The sequence below is a fragment of the Polypterus senegalus genome, chromosome 12, assembly GCF_016835505.1.
Source record: "Polypterus senegalus isolate Bchr_013 chromosome 12, ASM1683550v1, whole genome shotgun sequence".
In the NCBI taxonomy this organism is placed as follows: domain Eukaryota; kingdom Metazoa; phylum Chordata; class Cladistia; order Polypteriformes; family Polypteridae; genus Polypterus; species Polypterus senegalus.
In genome coordinates, this window is record NC_053165.1 from 102047447 (window position 1) to 102060781 (window position 13335).

General features: G+C 39.2%; 1 protein-coding gene across 1 annotated transcript in view; it reads left to right on the top strand.

Moving 5' to 3' along the window:
• Positions 1-409: 409 nt before the first annotated feature.
• pdia3 (protein disulfide isomerase family A, member 3) overlaps positions 410-13335 on the top strand; it is a 38485-nt gene continuing 25559 nt past the window's right edge. Inside the window, exons 1-4 of the mRNA XM_039773056.1 lie at positions 410-749; positions 2408-2486; positions 7843-7953; positions 12294-12408. Coding sequence (XP_039628990.1) covers positions 616-749; positions 2408-2486; positions 7843-7953; positions 12294-12408 — 439 coding nt within the window. The 5' untranslated portion in view covers positions 410-615. The remainder of the gene's footprint in view (positions 750-2407; positions 2487-7842; positions 7954-12293; positions 12409-13335) is intronic.

The window sequence follows — 13335 nt, forward strand, 5'->3', positions numbered from 1 at the left end:
CGTTAACTGATAAGATTAATCGTTTTCGGGTAACGCGCCTCACTGCTTTTTAAACTACTATAGGTGTTATCGGCGATCGTTTATGGTGGCTGTTTAAATCTCACGACTGCACGTATAAACGTGGGCTGTCTTAAAATCCATTATGAGTTAATAAAAAAAAATACGATCCTAGAACCAACTGAGCTTCTACTAGAAAATAAGGTCTATTCAAGTGAAACATACTCGGATAATTCTCGTTTTAATAAACGCACGTCAAAAACTACCTCCCGTTGTCTGTAGTTACCGCACTGTCATTTGCCAGATGGCGCTCAATAAATTGAAAGCGGCTGCTGTATTGTAGGAGATGCTGATTGGTCATTCACCGTCCACGTGACCGTAAAGAACCTCCAATAGGGAGCTGCCACACTTTGGTTAGTTTGGGAAGCCCCGGCCTGGAACATCCTTTTCATCGTCAAATCTTTTCTTTTGGTGGCACTGGTTCCGTCCCACACTCATTCACCCTGCTCGCGGGAGTAGTGGGATCGTAGTCTACAGCAAGATTAATCAGCATTTTCGTGTATACTTTCATTTTCCTCCACAACTGCTACGTTCGCCGTCTTTGAAATATTCTGAGCAATGTTTAGATTTGTACTGTTCGCATTGCTCGCCGGTGCAGTGCAGGCCAGTGATGTTCTCGAGTACACCGATGACGATTTTGAGAGTCGTGTTGGAGAACATGATTTGGTTTTAGTCGAGTTCTTTGCACCTTGGTAAGTATTTAATTTCATTTTATCATTTTATTGTGAGTGATGATATTCCCTCATCTTTCAGAGCACGTGTGACCACTTTACGGAGTGTGGTGCAATATAGTTGCTAGGAATGTAAACTGAGAATTTGATTTCTTAGGTTTTATTATTTTTAGCTGCGGCCCAGTCTGTAATCCTCCTCCCCCTGGCCCAGTATTTGTACACTTTCATCTGTCCGTTTTCTGAGTTGCTGGGAAAATGATAGTTAAGTTTTACAATTTCTCATTCAAGTTCAAGGCTTAACCGACAATCCCGACGTGTGAGACTTTCCTTCTTTTGGAAAACGCGTTCTTGCAGATATTTTATCGGAAACCACCGTTTCCTGTATGCCTTTAATCACTAGAGCGATTTACACATCTAGAAAGTACAGTTGTATGTTACAAAGCTACGATAGAATATTTTAAAGATACGTATTAATATGCACATCAAATAACTGAATTCTTATTGTCGAATGTTACGTGTGATTACATTATGGCGTATCGCGCGGAGTAGTGAAGAGCCATGAAGGGTGGGGGTAGATGGAGTTTAATAAAAAAATATATTTGTAAAATGTTCTATTGCGAACTTTTTTTAAACTGTCACTTTCCGTTTTGCTGCCAGGTTTATTACAGTGAGAGAAGTCACACCCACACCCGGACACGGATGCATGTAGTCCAATAAACGAGTAGATAAACGGGCTAATACGAAGTTTACAAAATATTCTAGCCAAATGCTGGCATTAATAATCTTGGCAATAGGCTGAAGTCTCCTTTATTCTGAAGATCATTAAGAGGAACGCATGGAGGTCCGCAAAGGAGAATTTTCGCCACGACTAATTATCCTTCAAGCCTGTATGAGTATATTAAAACTGCCGAACGTCTTGTTAAAATGCCTACTGTTGGCTAATTTGACGCCGTAAAAGTTACCCCATTTAGCTGAATGGCTAACCTGCAATGGCAATTATTTGAACAGCGTTAGATGTATAGTCTTTTTAAAAGTTCATTCTTGCCTCTTAAAAGACGGAGACCTGTATAACAAGATATTTATAAACTGAAGGAATACTGTTACAATTTAATCTTAATTCCAGGTGAGCTGTTTAGTAATTGGTCGTGGTTTCTCTACTAAGAGTACGACCTAAGTGTGCGCTTACAAGGGTTGCCAAGGAAGTGATTAGTCAAGTTATCATAGTTCTCCTCTTCCGCCTCTACTGGTGGGAGGTGACGTTATTGCTGTCACTCTGTGATTGGCCAGTGCATTGGCACAGGAATGCCATCCTTCAGATCATATTTCCTGTCTGAAGACAAAACGAATTATAAAGGTTTGTTGGGTGTTTTAGAGTGCAGAGTCACTTCTTGTTTTAAACGTATATCAGCCCTTTTACTATTGTTATGCATTTAATTTCATGATTTGTTTAAGCAGAATTTACTTGCAGTGCTTTCTTTGAGTCGTTTTTTTATGTAGAGAGCACTTTTTAATGACAAAACTGTAATCTATTCTGGGCTTTATAAATTTATTCACACTTATTTCTAAGGATGCAAACTTTATTAGCAGTTTTTTTTAACCCGTTCAAGATTTATTTAAATGACAAACTGCTTTCTGAAGCTTTTTTTTTTTTTGTCTCTTCCCCCTTTACCTTCTACCAGGTGTGGTCATTGTAAGCGTCTTGCTCCCGAGTATGAATCTGCTGCTACTCGACTAAAAGGAATTGTTCCTCTTGCAAAGGTATATTTAATATTCCAGTTGTCTGTTTCAGTAATGGTTCATGGTTTTATGTGAGGTTAGCACACTTTAGTCATAACTAATTTGTTCCTAGCATGCAACATATTAATCGGTATTTAATTTTTTTTTTTTTTTTGTCCTTTACATAACTGTTTTTGTCTACTGAGACAATGTGGAACTTGTGTAATTCTTTTAAAGGTTTTATTCCTGATTGCATGCAGTGCCTAACATTTGAGGAGCTTGTTGAGTTTAATTTTGTTTTACGTTACTTTCCCTTATGTAGGAGTGGTTTATTTAAATAAAATTGAGAGCATTCATGAGACGGGGCCTATTGAAAAGAAACGCAGGCAGGACCCAGATTTCCCTTGACTCCTTTACCATCCCTCCCGCTTCTGGCCATTGCATTTAATAAGATAAAAATGCCTGATATTTATGTACTTAGACACTTGGGGGTGGGGACTGATATTTTAGATTGTTCTTTTATGGAACCTTGATTCTCTCTCTACTCCATATTAAGCCACTCTGCATTGAGCATTCTGTACACATTAATTACCTTAACTTTATCTTTATATATAATACCGCTACTGTAGCTGGCTGTTTGTCTGTCCAGGATTTGAAATCGCCTGTAGCTCGCAAACATTTGACCTTTTGACCTGAAATTTGGTACACATGATGCCTACTATCTGCTTTTTGGGGGGGTGATTGACCTCGACGGTTATTCCTCTTTATTTTTATTTTATTGTAGAATCGACTCTCGGCAGAGGGTAGCCGTGCAGCACACACGTACGGGCTCCATTCTCATCCCTACCACCTTTGCCGTCAATTCCCCTAACTCTTCGTATCTTAAGTCTTCAGTCTGCCTCAAGAATGATTTAAGTGCCAGATTGTGAAACATTTAAAGAAAACGTACTAAGTAATTGCAACACAAACACTGACAATTAGTTTTGGCACAAAAAGATGCTGACGAAAGAAGCGGGCCGCTAGGTTGGAGAAAAGAGGAGCTGCTCAGGAAGCAGCAAGCGCATCAACCTCTGAGCAAACGAATGGTAAACGTACAGAGACAAGGATGAAAACTAAAAATGCTTAAGTGAAGTGTATTCACTGCACATTATCGTGCATTGTGCTGTTTACTGGTAAAACGTATAAGATGCATGCATGGCTATAATATGTCTTTATTCATTTAAGTTAGACTAAAATGTATTGTATATCACACGTGGACAAAATTGTTGGTACCCTTCAGTCAATAAAAGAAACTCAAAATGGTCACAGAAATAACTTTAATCTGACAAAAGTAATAATAAATAAAAATTCTATGAAATTTAACCAATGAAAGTCAGACATTGATTTTCAACCATGCTTCAACAGAATTATTTAAAAAAAATAAACTCATGAAACAGGCCTGGACAAAAATGATGGTACCCCTAACTTAATATTTTGTTGCACAACCTTTTGAGGCAATCGCTGCAATCAAACGATTCCTGTAACTGTCAATGAGACTTCTGCACTTCTCAGCAGGCATTTTGGCCCACTCCTCATGAGCAAACTGCTCCAGTTGTCTCAGGTTTGAAGGGTGCCTTTTCCAGACGGCATGTTTCCGCTCTTTCCAAAGATGCTCAGTAGGATTGAGGTCAGGGCTCATAGAAGGCCACCTTAGAATAGTCCAATGTTTTCCTCTGAGCCATTCTTGGGTGTTTTTAGCTGTGTGTTTTGGGTCATTGTCCTGTTGCAAGACCCATGACCTGCGACTGAGACCAAGCTTTCTGACACTGGCCAGCACATTTCTCTCTAGAATCCCTTGATAGTCTTGAGATTTCATTATACCCTGCACAGATTCAAGACACCCTGTGCCAGATGCAGCAAAGCAGCCCCAGAACATAACAGAGCCTCCTCCATGTTTCACAGAAGGGACAGTGTTCTTTTCTTATGCTTCATTTTTCCGTCTGTGAGCATAGAGCTGATGTGCCTTGGCAAAAAGTTCAATTTTTGTCTTATCTGTCCATAGGACATTCTCCCAGAATCTTTGTGGCTTGTCCACATGTAGTTTGGCAAATTCCAGTCTGGCTTTTTTATGATTTGTTTTCAACAATGGTGTCCTCCTTGGTCGTCTCCCATGAAGTCCACTCAAACAACGACGGATGGTGCGATCTGACACTGATGTTCCTTGAGCTTGAAGTTCACCTTGGATCTCTTTAGAAGTTTTTCTGGGCTCTTTTGTTACCATTCGTATTATCCGTCTCTTTGATTTGTCATCAATTTTCCTCCTGCTGCCACGTCCAGGGAGGTTGGCTACAGTCCCATGGATCTTAAATTTCTGAATATGTGCAACTGTAGTCACAGGAACATCAAGCTGCTTCGAGATGGTCTTATAGCCTTTACCTTTGACATGCTTGTCTATAATTTTCTTATCTCCTGAGACAACTCTTTCCTTCGTTTCCTCTGGTCCATGTTGAGTGTGGTACACACCATGTCGCCAAACAACACAGTGACTACCTGGAGCCCTATATATAGGTCCACTGACTGATTACAAGATTGTAGACACCTGTGATGCTAATTAGTGGACACACCTTGGGTTAACATGTCCCTTTGGTCACATTATTTTCAGTCTTTTCTAGGGGTACCATTTTTTGTCCAGGCCTGTTTCATGAGTTTATTTTTTTAAATCTGTTGAAGCATGGTTGAAAATCAATGTCTGACTTTCATTGGTTAAATTTCATAGAATTTTTATTTATTATTTTGTCAGATTAAAGTTATTTCTGTGACCATTTTGAGTTTCTTTCATTGACTGAAGGGTACCGACAATTTTGTCCACGTGTGTATTTCTTTAGAATGTGTATGGATGGATGAACGCGAAGAAGAAAGTGTTTAAAACCTCCTTGGATTTTTTTTTTTCTTTTTTTTTATTAATATAAATGCTGTTAATCACAATGTGGTTATACATAATCCCCTACCAGCCAGTTTTGGGTTCAAGGCAAAACTAAGTAGCACTGGCTTTGAACACGTGAATAAAATGTACAAGTCTACAATCCATACAGTGGGTTCAAAAATATATTTAGACCCTTTCACCATTTGCACACTTGTATCCATTTTGAACATTAATCTTCATTCAGTAACCCATAATGATAAAGTGAATACATTTTTTTTCAGAAAGGCTTGTAGATTTAAGACAAAGTAATCTTTCATTTAAGTATTTAGGCCTTTGCTGTGGCGCTCCAAATTGTGGTGCATGTCTGATTTTTAATTATCCTTAATGTGTGTTTAAAACTTGCTTGGAAGCACGCCTGTGGCAAATTGAATTGATTGGTCATTGTTCATAAAGGGACACACAGGATATGTAAGGCCCCATAGTTTACACTGTATGTCGGGACAAAAACCAAACCATGAAATCGAGGGACTCTGTAGTCCTTCATAGTCAAATTATGGTGAGGCAAAATTGCAGCATGTGTATAAAACCATTTCTAAAGTGTTTAATGTTCACTGGAGCACAATGGTATCTTTTGGGAAATAGATAAAGCTTAGAACCTCCTGGACTGTTCCTACAGTTGCCCAGTCAGTGTGGCCAAGAATGGCCTTTGAACAATCTGGTGACCAAGAACCCAGTGATCACTCTAACAGAGCTTTTTAAGTCCCCTGCTAAGTAAGGAGAACCTGTTGGAAGGATGTCCATCTTGGCAGCTCTCCATTAATGAGGAGTTTTAAGAGAGTGGCTAGATGGACGCCACCCTGGCATACGACAGCCCACTTGGAGTTTTCCAAATGGCATTTGATGGACTTGGAGTGCGTGAGGAGAAACATTTTTGTCTCATTACACAAAATAATCTAACACACTAAGCAGAACTCCAAGTATGCTCTCTCTCTGGTGAAAACCAAGCAGTTCTCCTCACTTGCAGAATACAACCCCTACAGTGAAGCATTCTGGTGGCTGCATAATGCTCTGGTGATTGCAAGGACAGGGTTTGAGAATTGAGTGAAAGATGTTTGAAACCAAATACAGAGAGGTCTTTAAAGAAAACCTGCTCTAGAGTTCATGCAACTTGTTGTTCAGCACGACAACACACAAATGTCTTTAGGACAAGTGTGACTGTTCTTGAGTGGCCCAACCTTAAACCCCTCAGAGTATCTGTGGAAAGACCTGAATATTGGAGTTGTCAGAAATTTCCCATCCATTCTAATGGAGCTAGAGAGAATCTGTCAGGGAGAGCACAGGGGGAAAAAATCTACCCAAATCCCAGCTTGTACAGACTTGGAAAGGAAGAAAGACTGAAAGGTGTAATTGCTGCCAAACAGACTTCTGCCAGTTATTCAGATCCTTAATTGAGAACTTTTACCTTTAATTGAGTACTTTTTTATGAATTGGAGATTTGATTTTATTTTGTTAAATTTGCAAACATTTCTGAAAATATTTGTCATCATGGCTGTGTAAAAGAGAGGTATCGGGGACCTCTGGAAATGCGTGGAGTGCAGGGGTCACAGTCAGATGACTGGCGATATGAGACTGTTGAATTCTAGTATTTTAGATTTAACGTTAAAAAAAAAAAACTGAAACAAACATGCTGTAGATAAACCAGTAGGGCGGAATGAAAAGTCTGTCGAACAGGCAACCACTTCCAGTCGAGGGCATCGCTTAAACTTTTTGTTGCCAATTCATCAGTCCGATAGATGGTGCATCACAAACATTAATTAACCTTGCATTTATAAATGCCATACCAAAAGGCAAATGACTGAGATGCAGTACATGTTGCACTTCATATGTTAATGCTGAGATGCATAATGTCAATTAGATTTCCACTTATCTTGAGCAAAGTGCACAGTTTAATTTATAACAATCTCCATCAGGAAATGTTAGTCATATGCTGTAAAATTCCATTACTTGCCTCTTCCCCAATCCTATGGGGTAACTCTGTCCAGGGATAGGTTTATAGAGAGACCTATCGATTTGTCTAATTAGTGTGTTCAAATGGTTTATTCAACATTCCTTTCTATGACTGTGACTTTCCACATAATCCTGTAAGTTTTTAGGGTGTGTTTGTGGGTATTTTACTTGGAGAATTAATCTCTAGCTCCTCCGGATTTAATAAAAATTGATTCATTTGTACAAGGGGAAATGACAGGTAGGGGTAGCATGGTGATTTTTAGTGGTTTGTGCTTCACATGGACAACTAAGCCAGGATTTCAAGTAGGCCTCCTTGACTTGTGAAAAAGTGGTCTCCCTGTTTGTGTATGTGCATAGAATGTGTTTGTGGTGGTCCAACATTCAAGATGCATCTCATCAACTAATTGCTATTTGTTCCGGTTGGTAAAATGGATAATGTGCAATCACTTGGGGCTTGTCTGAATCTGCAGTGTTTGGTTTTTTTTGTAGGTTGACTGTACTGCCAATACTAATGTCTGTAACAAGTATGGGGTGAGTGGCTACCCGACATTGAAAATCTTCAGAGATGGAGAAGACTCTGGAAGCTATGATGGCCCCGAACCGCAGGTATACCTGCCATAGTCATGATTGAGTTATTTATTTATTAATGTTTTATGTGGGTGCGCTGAATATGAAGACCATTAAAACTTTTTTTGTATATCTCTGCTCTAGTTTTGCTTTCTAGTACCCAAGTCAGCTACATGTCTTTCAAAATATACTTTTGTTTTTGAAGGAGTATATCTTTGTTAAAGGATGTTAATTTTGACAGTTTTTTTGACAGTGTGTGCCTAAATGGCGCTGCTTCAGAATCTTGCAGTTATGATGCATTTGGAGCATGCTTTATGCATTTGAAAAGTAGAACCGCACTATTAACCATTCTAAAGGGGCATTGTCCTGGTCAGGGGAAAAAGACGTAATCACATTTGGGGCATACTCGGTTGGGAAAGGTAAGTTAGTTTTGGACCAGAATAGTTACATTTATGTTCATTTCTGCTTGCTTTGAGAATTACCCCCATCCCTAACCACCTAAACATCATTCAGTTTACATTACGTTCATCTAAGGACTTTAAAGGGGGCTTGCATTCGACTGACTAAAAACATAAAAAAAATTACTGGAGTAATCGGTGTAAGCATCTAATGATATACTTAAATTTCACATTCCTATTGATTTGAATGTTTATGCTGCTCCGAGTGCCCATGGCTTTTTGCTCTTTACATCCTCTTTTAGGAAGCTTACTATCCTTAAAATGACTGCTTGCTGCTGTCACACTGAAAGCAGGTCATGTTGCGTTACGAAACTCCAGCTCATACTATGGGTCACTGATCCCCAGGCTAATGCAACTTGTTGGCAACTTTATGCTGTCCTCCCCCACCCCCACATGCATCTCGAGCTTTCCGTGGTATATGGCCAGAACAGCTAATTTGTAATCCACGTCTCTTCATTGCTCAAACCCCACCCCGGTCTTCCACACAGGCTATGGTATTATACATTGGAAATGTCTGTGAACTTTAATACATTAAGATGTCAAGTTTTGTTAAAGAAGGTACAGCAGCTGGTGCTTGGGCACTTACGAGGGCCAATCAGCGGTTTACACAGTGGCAGTTGACCAAGAGTCCAGATGTTTTATCTTTAAGCAGTTTTGCCACACCTTTTGTTTCCCAATCATACCAGCAGTTCCATCTGACCCTAGTCAAACCAAATTAGCAGTTTAAGACTGGAGTGTCCATAGTCTCACTCTGTGTTGGTTACAGCCTCTGCTTTGCCATCAATCATATTGCGGGTTGATATAAAACTAATTCTGACCTCTTGAGTGACTTGGCAAACCATTTAATGTAAATAATTGTTTTACAACTGTGATGTCTGGTTTCACCACACAGAATACTGAAAACATTTTCAGCCTGTATGTTGGACTTTATTTCTGATGCTAAGACATCCAGCAGCTCTTGCATTATTCTTTCGGAGGTTTAATGTACATTTTTACCAGTATTGAGATTTTAAAAAGATACAGCCCATTTCTTTACAGTGTTCTAACAGCTTTTCAAACAACGTATGTGGCAACTCATTTTTTGCCAACCAATGCATGGATCTTAAAGCTCCCGCAAAGGCATCTCTCTAAGTTATTTAACACAGATGCAGATCTTTCAATTTGACCGATTCCATATTTCTTTAGTGCACTCTTTCCTAAAAGGTCAGCAGAAGACTCAAATGAGACGTTGAGATTAAAGTGGAAATGTCGAGAATGCGTACCTGCCGTAATTGCAAGTGTGAGTTGAATATTCAACAGGCTCTCTCTCACCCACTCAAAAGTCTTATTCATAGGTACTTTTAATTTTTTCCAGACATTTTACCAACATGAGCAAAAAAGTGTTCAGAAAAGAGATGCCACAAACTAATGAAGGTGTGGCGTCAACTCCTGATGCATTTCATCATGAAAATGATATCAAGTATTTATCTTGGCATTTTAAATGTTCAGAGAGCAGGAATATCATGAAGTGAATGTATTCTGTGCGGCAATCGCTGCCTGTGCCTCAGTGCAAGAGGAAGTCCAGTTTAAGAAGGGCGTAGTGATTAAGAACTTGGTCGGGGAACACTAAACACAAAGCATTTAATGTACTACAACTTATGACGGGTTTTGAGAAAATCTAGTAAATTTAAACCTTGATTTTAAGATGAAGTTTAGTTTTCGACATTCTGCTTTAATGACAGACTATGAGAATAAAGTCAACATGTTGACTTTATTCTCGACACAGTGCTTTTTTTTTTTTTTAAAAATCGGTACTATCGCCCGACCACCTCCACATCCTCTGCATGTGAACTGCCGCTCTGCTCCCGCTATTAGCATGTACAGCCCCCTCTGGCCTGCCCACCTCCCCATACTCTTTGCTAGTGAACTCCGCCTTGTCCCTGCTATTAGCTTTAGCATCAAGTGATCGGCAACATCCTGTCCCACGTCTCTCCCCTCAACTTGCGATCCTGCTTGTAAAATATTTGCCCACTCGTCCCTTGACATTTCTGCAGATCATTAGATCTGCGGCTGTCCTCTCATAATGTCATGCAAGATTAAAGCCGCGCGCTCAACTAAATTAGCTGGGCAGAGCACCCGGCTAAAGGACACTAGGGAGACCACTGGAGTTGCTCACTTTGCAGAAAACAATCAAAACGCGCTTAGAGAGTAAAAGTATTCACCGACTTGCATTATTTAACTGGCTAGAAAGTGAGCACACAGGCATGCAAGGTCAGCAAATTAAGCTAGAGAAGCTGCCTAAAAACAAGTGAGCCAGTGGTGCCGGGAATAAAACCGCAATCTGTGTAGTTCGATTTAATTGGAAGACATACATCATCCTCTCACATGGAGGTGGTTTGGCCTTGAAAAAGATGGCAATCTGCATCCTGTTGGAATTTGGTTGCCATTAATGACCACTGAACAGCTAATTTGTTTCACATTCTGTGAACTAACCACAACTCCGAATATGAAGAATACAAAAAGCTTCAGGAGTCCGCTGTCCATGACCGGTCTAAATCGCCCAAGGTACAAGCACAAAAAAAACACACTTGTGGAAAACTTTAATGGAATCATTATCATTGTAATTTAAGTGAAATTGATCTAGTATGGAACCCCATAGGTGTCGGGCCAAAAAAAAAAAAAATGGACAAATTTATTAATCGGTTTGGAAAAAATTGCATAATTCAAGTGGATTATTTCAGTAAGAAGCATATGCATATTGAGTGTGTTTTATTTCATAAGCTGTCTTGCTCTGCCACTGCTATGCATTTATTGATATGGGGTGAAATACCATGGTAGCCAAGGAATAAGCTATTACTTGGCAGAGCTCCCGATCAATGAACTAGGGGGTGGTGAGGCGTCTAAAACAAGACATTCTTGTTTAAGCATGCTGTTCATGAGGATTTTTCAGAGTTTAACGTTTTAACTAAAAAATGTGTAGTAGGTTGCTCGCATACTAGGTAACTGACATGGATTAATTCGCCCAAGTAAATTTTTGTTCAGCACTGGTCCTGTTGTAACAAGATTATATTTGGTTTCAATAAAAACATGAGATTAAAAATTCTTCCCCATTACTTCATACCACATGGGATAACTGTTTACTGAGAGATGAGTGAGATTTACTACTATTGTTGCCAAGTTGGTCTACTGTTCACTTTAAGATTAATACATAATAGGAACTCCCCATTACCAGCACTTACAAATGTATGGGTGTTCCCAACACACATGAAGGTTTGTACACCTTTTGGGTATGTGCCTCAAATTTTAAAATCTGAAAAATCCAAAACTGTTCAGTTCTAAGTATCAAGCACCTGTGTTTGTGCTGTGGAGGGCAGTTTCTTTTATTTTTTATATATATGTGTATACAACATATGACAACTTTTAACGTCTGAGAAATTTGCTTTTTTCCCCCTCCACTTTAAGTTGAAGAATCGTAGAACTTTATCAAGTATGTGCTTCTTGGATAGCTTATGTTTAATGTGTATGCATAGCAACAGTATACTGCAGGTGGTATATAAAAGAAGATTCAAATGATGGATGCCTTTGCCAGCGGCATCTTGGAAAGAGCAATGTGAGGTTTCTCTGTATTAATAATCCTAGAGACATGTTCAGTATGACTCCAATTCAAAAGAATTTCCCACTTTAACTACTCAATTCAATGGTTTACTGTTCTTTTGTGCAAGGATGTTGGTTCATGACTAAAGTGAAAGCACTTGCTAAAATTAGTGTTTGACACTGTTAAATTTTGTTATCTTTTTGGTATCTTGCACTTTTTTTTGGGGGATGGTAAGTGACATTTCAAGTAGACTGTTCTTTGTTTCAAAGTAAGTTAATTTATGTTTCATACAGTAAGCACAGAAGTAAACATCAGGTCTAATAAAAGTAAACCTGTTTTATTCTGCAGATGGTATTGTAAGCCACCTCAAGAAGCAGGCAGGTCCTGCCTCGGTGGAACTCAAGACCGTGGCAGACTTTGAAAAGTTTGTGGGAGATAAAGATGCCAGTGTTGTTGGTATGTAAAGTTTATTTTCTTAAATAATTGGTCAAGTTACATTTGTCTGATTCATAGTTCCCTGCTGTCCACTCTGTCAGATGTAAAATTTCCTACCATACATCATCCTATTTGTTGAACAGATGCTTTTCTCTAAAGCTTCTTACTAAAGTGGTTAACACAATCAAGTAAACCTCAGTCTGGGAGGAAACTGTACAGAATTGATCACAACAATTGAAGAGCTCAGAACAAAATACAAGCTAGCTGCAATTCCTAGTTACAAAACCTAATTGCTAATCTCATTTAGATAGAAATTCACCAAATGAGTTTTAACGCTCGTTACTCACATCGAGCGAGTCAGTATTTCAGACGGATGCAGGCAACTCCTTACCCCTCCATGAGCTACACATGAATCTGGACTAAAATTTGGATGTCGAAAAGGAACATAGAACCTTGCAAGTGCCTCTTTAACCTCCTTATTGTTAGTCCTGAGTGTCGCTCGGACAATGGTATAGACGCGCGCTGCACAGACAAAAGTATAGGCTTGTCTTGTGTGAGTATCAGACCCAAGTACCGTGGGCAATGGTTTAGATGTATCTTTTCCTAGCCTCATAATAGTGTCATTTTAAGAAACCCCTCTTACCAGCAGCGATGACTTCAGAGTGGATCTGTCTGCAGGCAGTGAAACTGAAATGGATGGTGAAACGGTGATTCTGGGAATCCAAAAGTGACACTTGTGTGTCTCATGTATGTGCAGTGTTTATTTGTATCATTGTTAGTGTTTTGCATGTTTTAGAAAGATGAGATTTAATGACAATGCAATTTTTCAAGCTAAAAAATGCAATGTGTTTGAGTTTTTTTTTTGGTTTTAGAAAAAAATGTAATGCTAAAGAGGTTACAATTAGTGCTGACTCAGACTACTCTTTAGGCAAGCAACAGGAAGCCAGT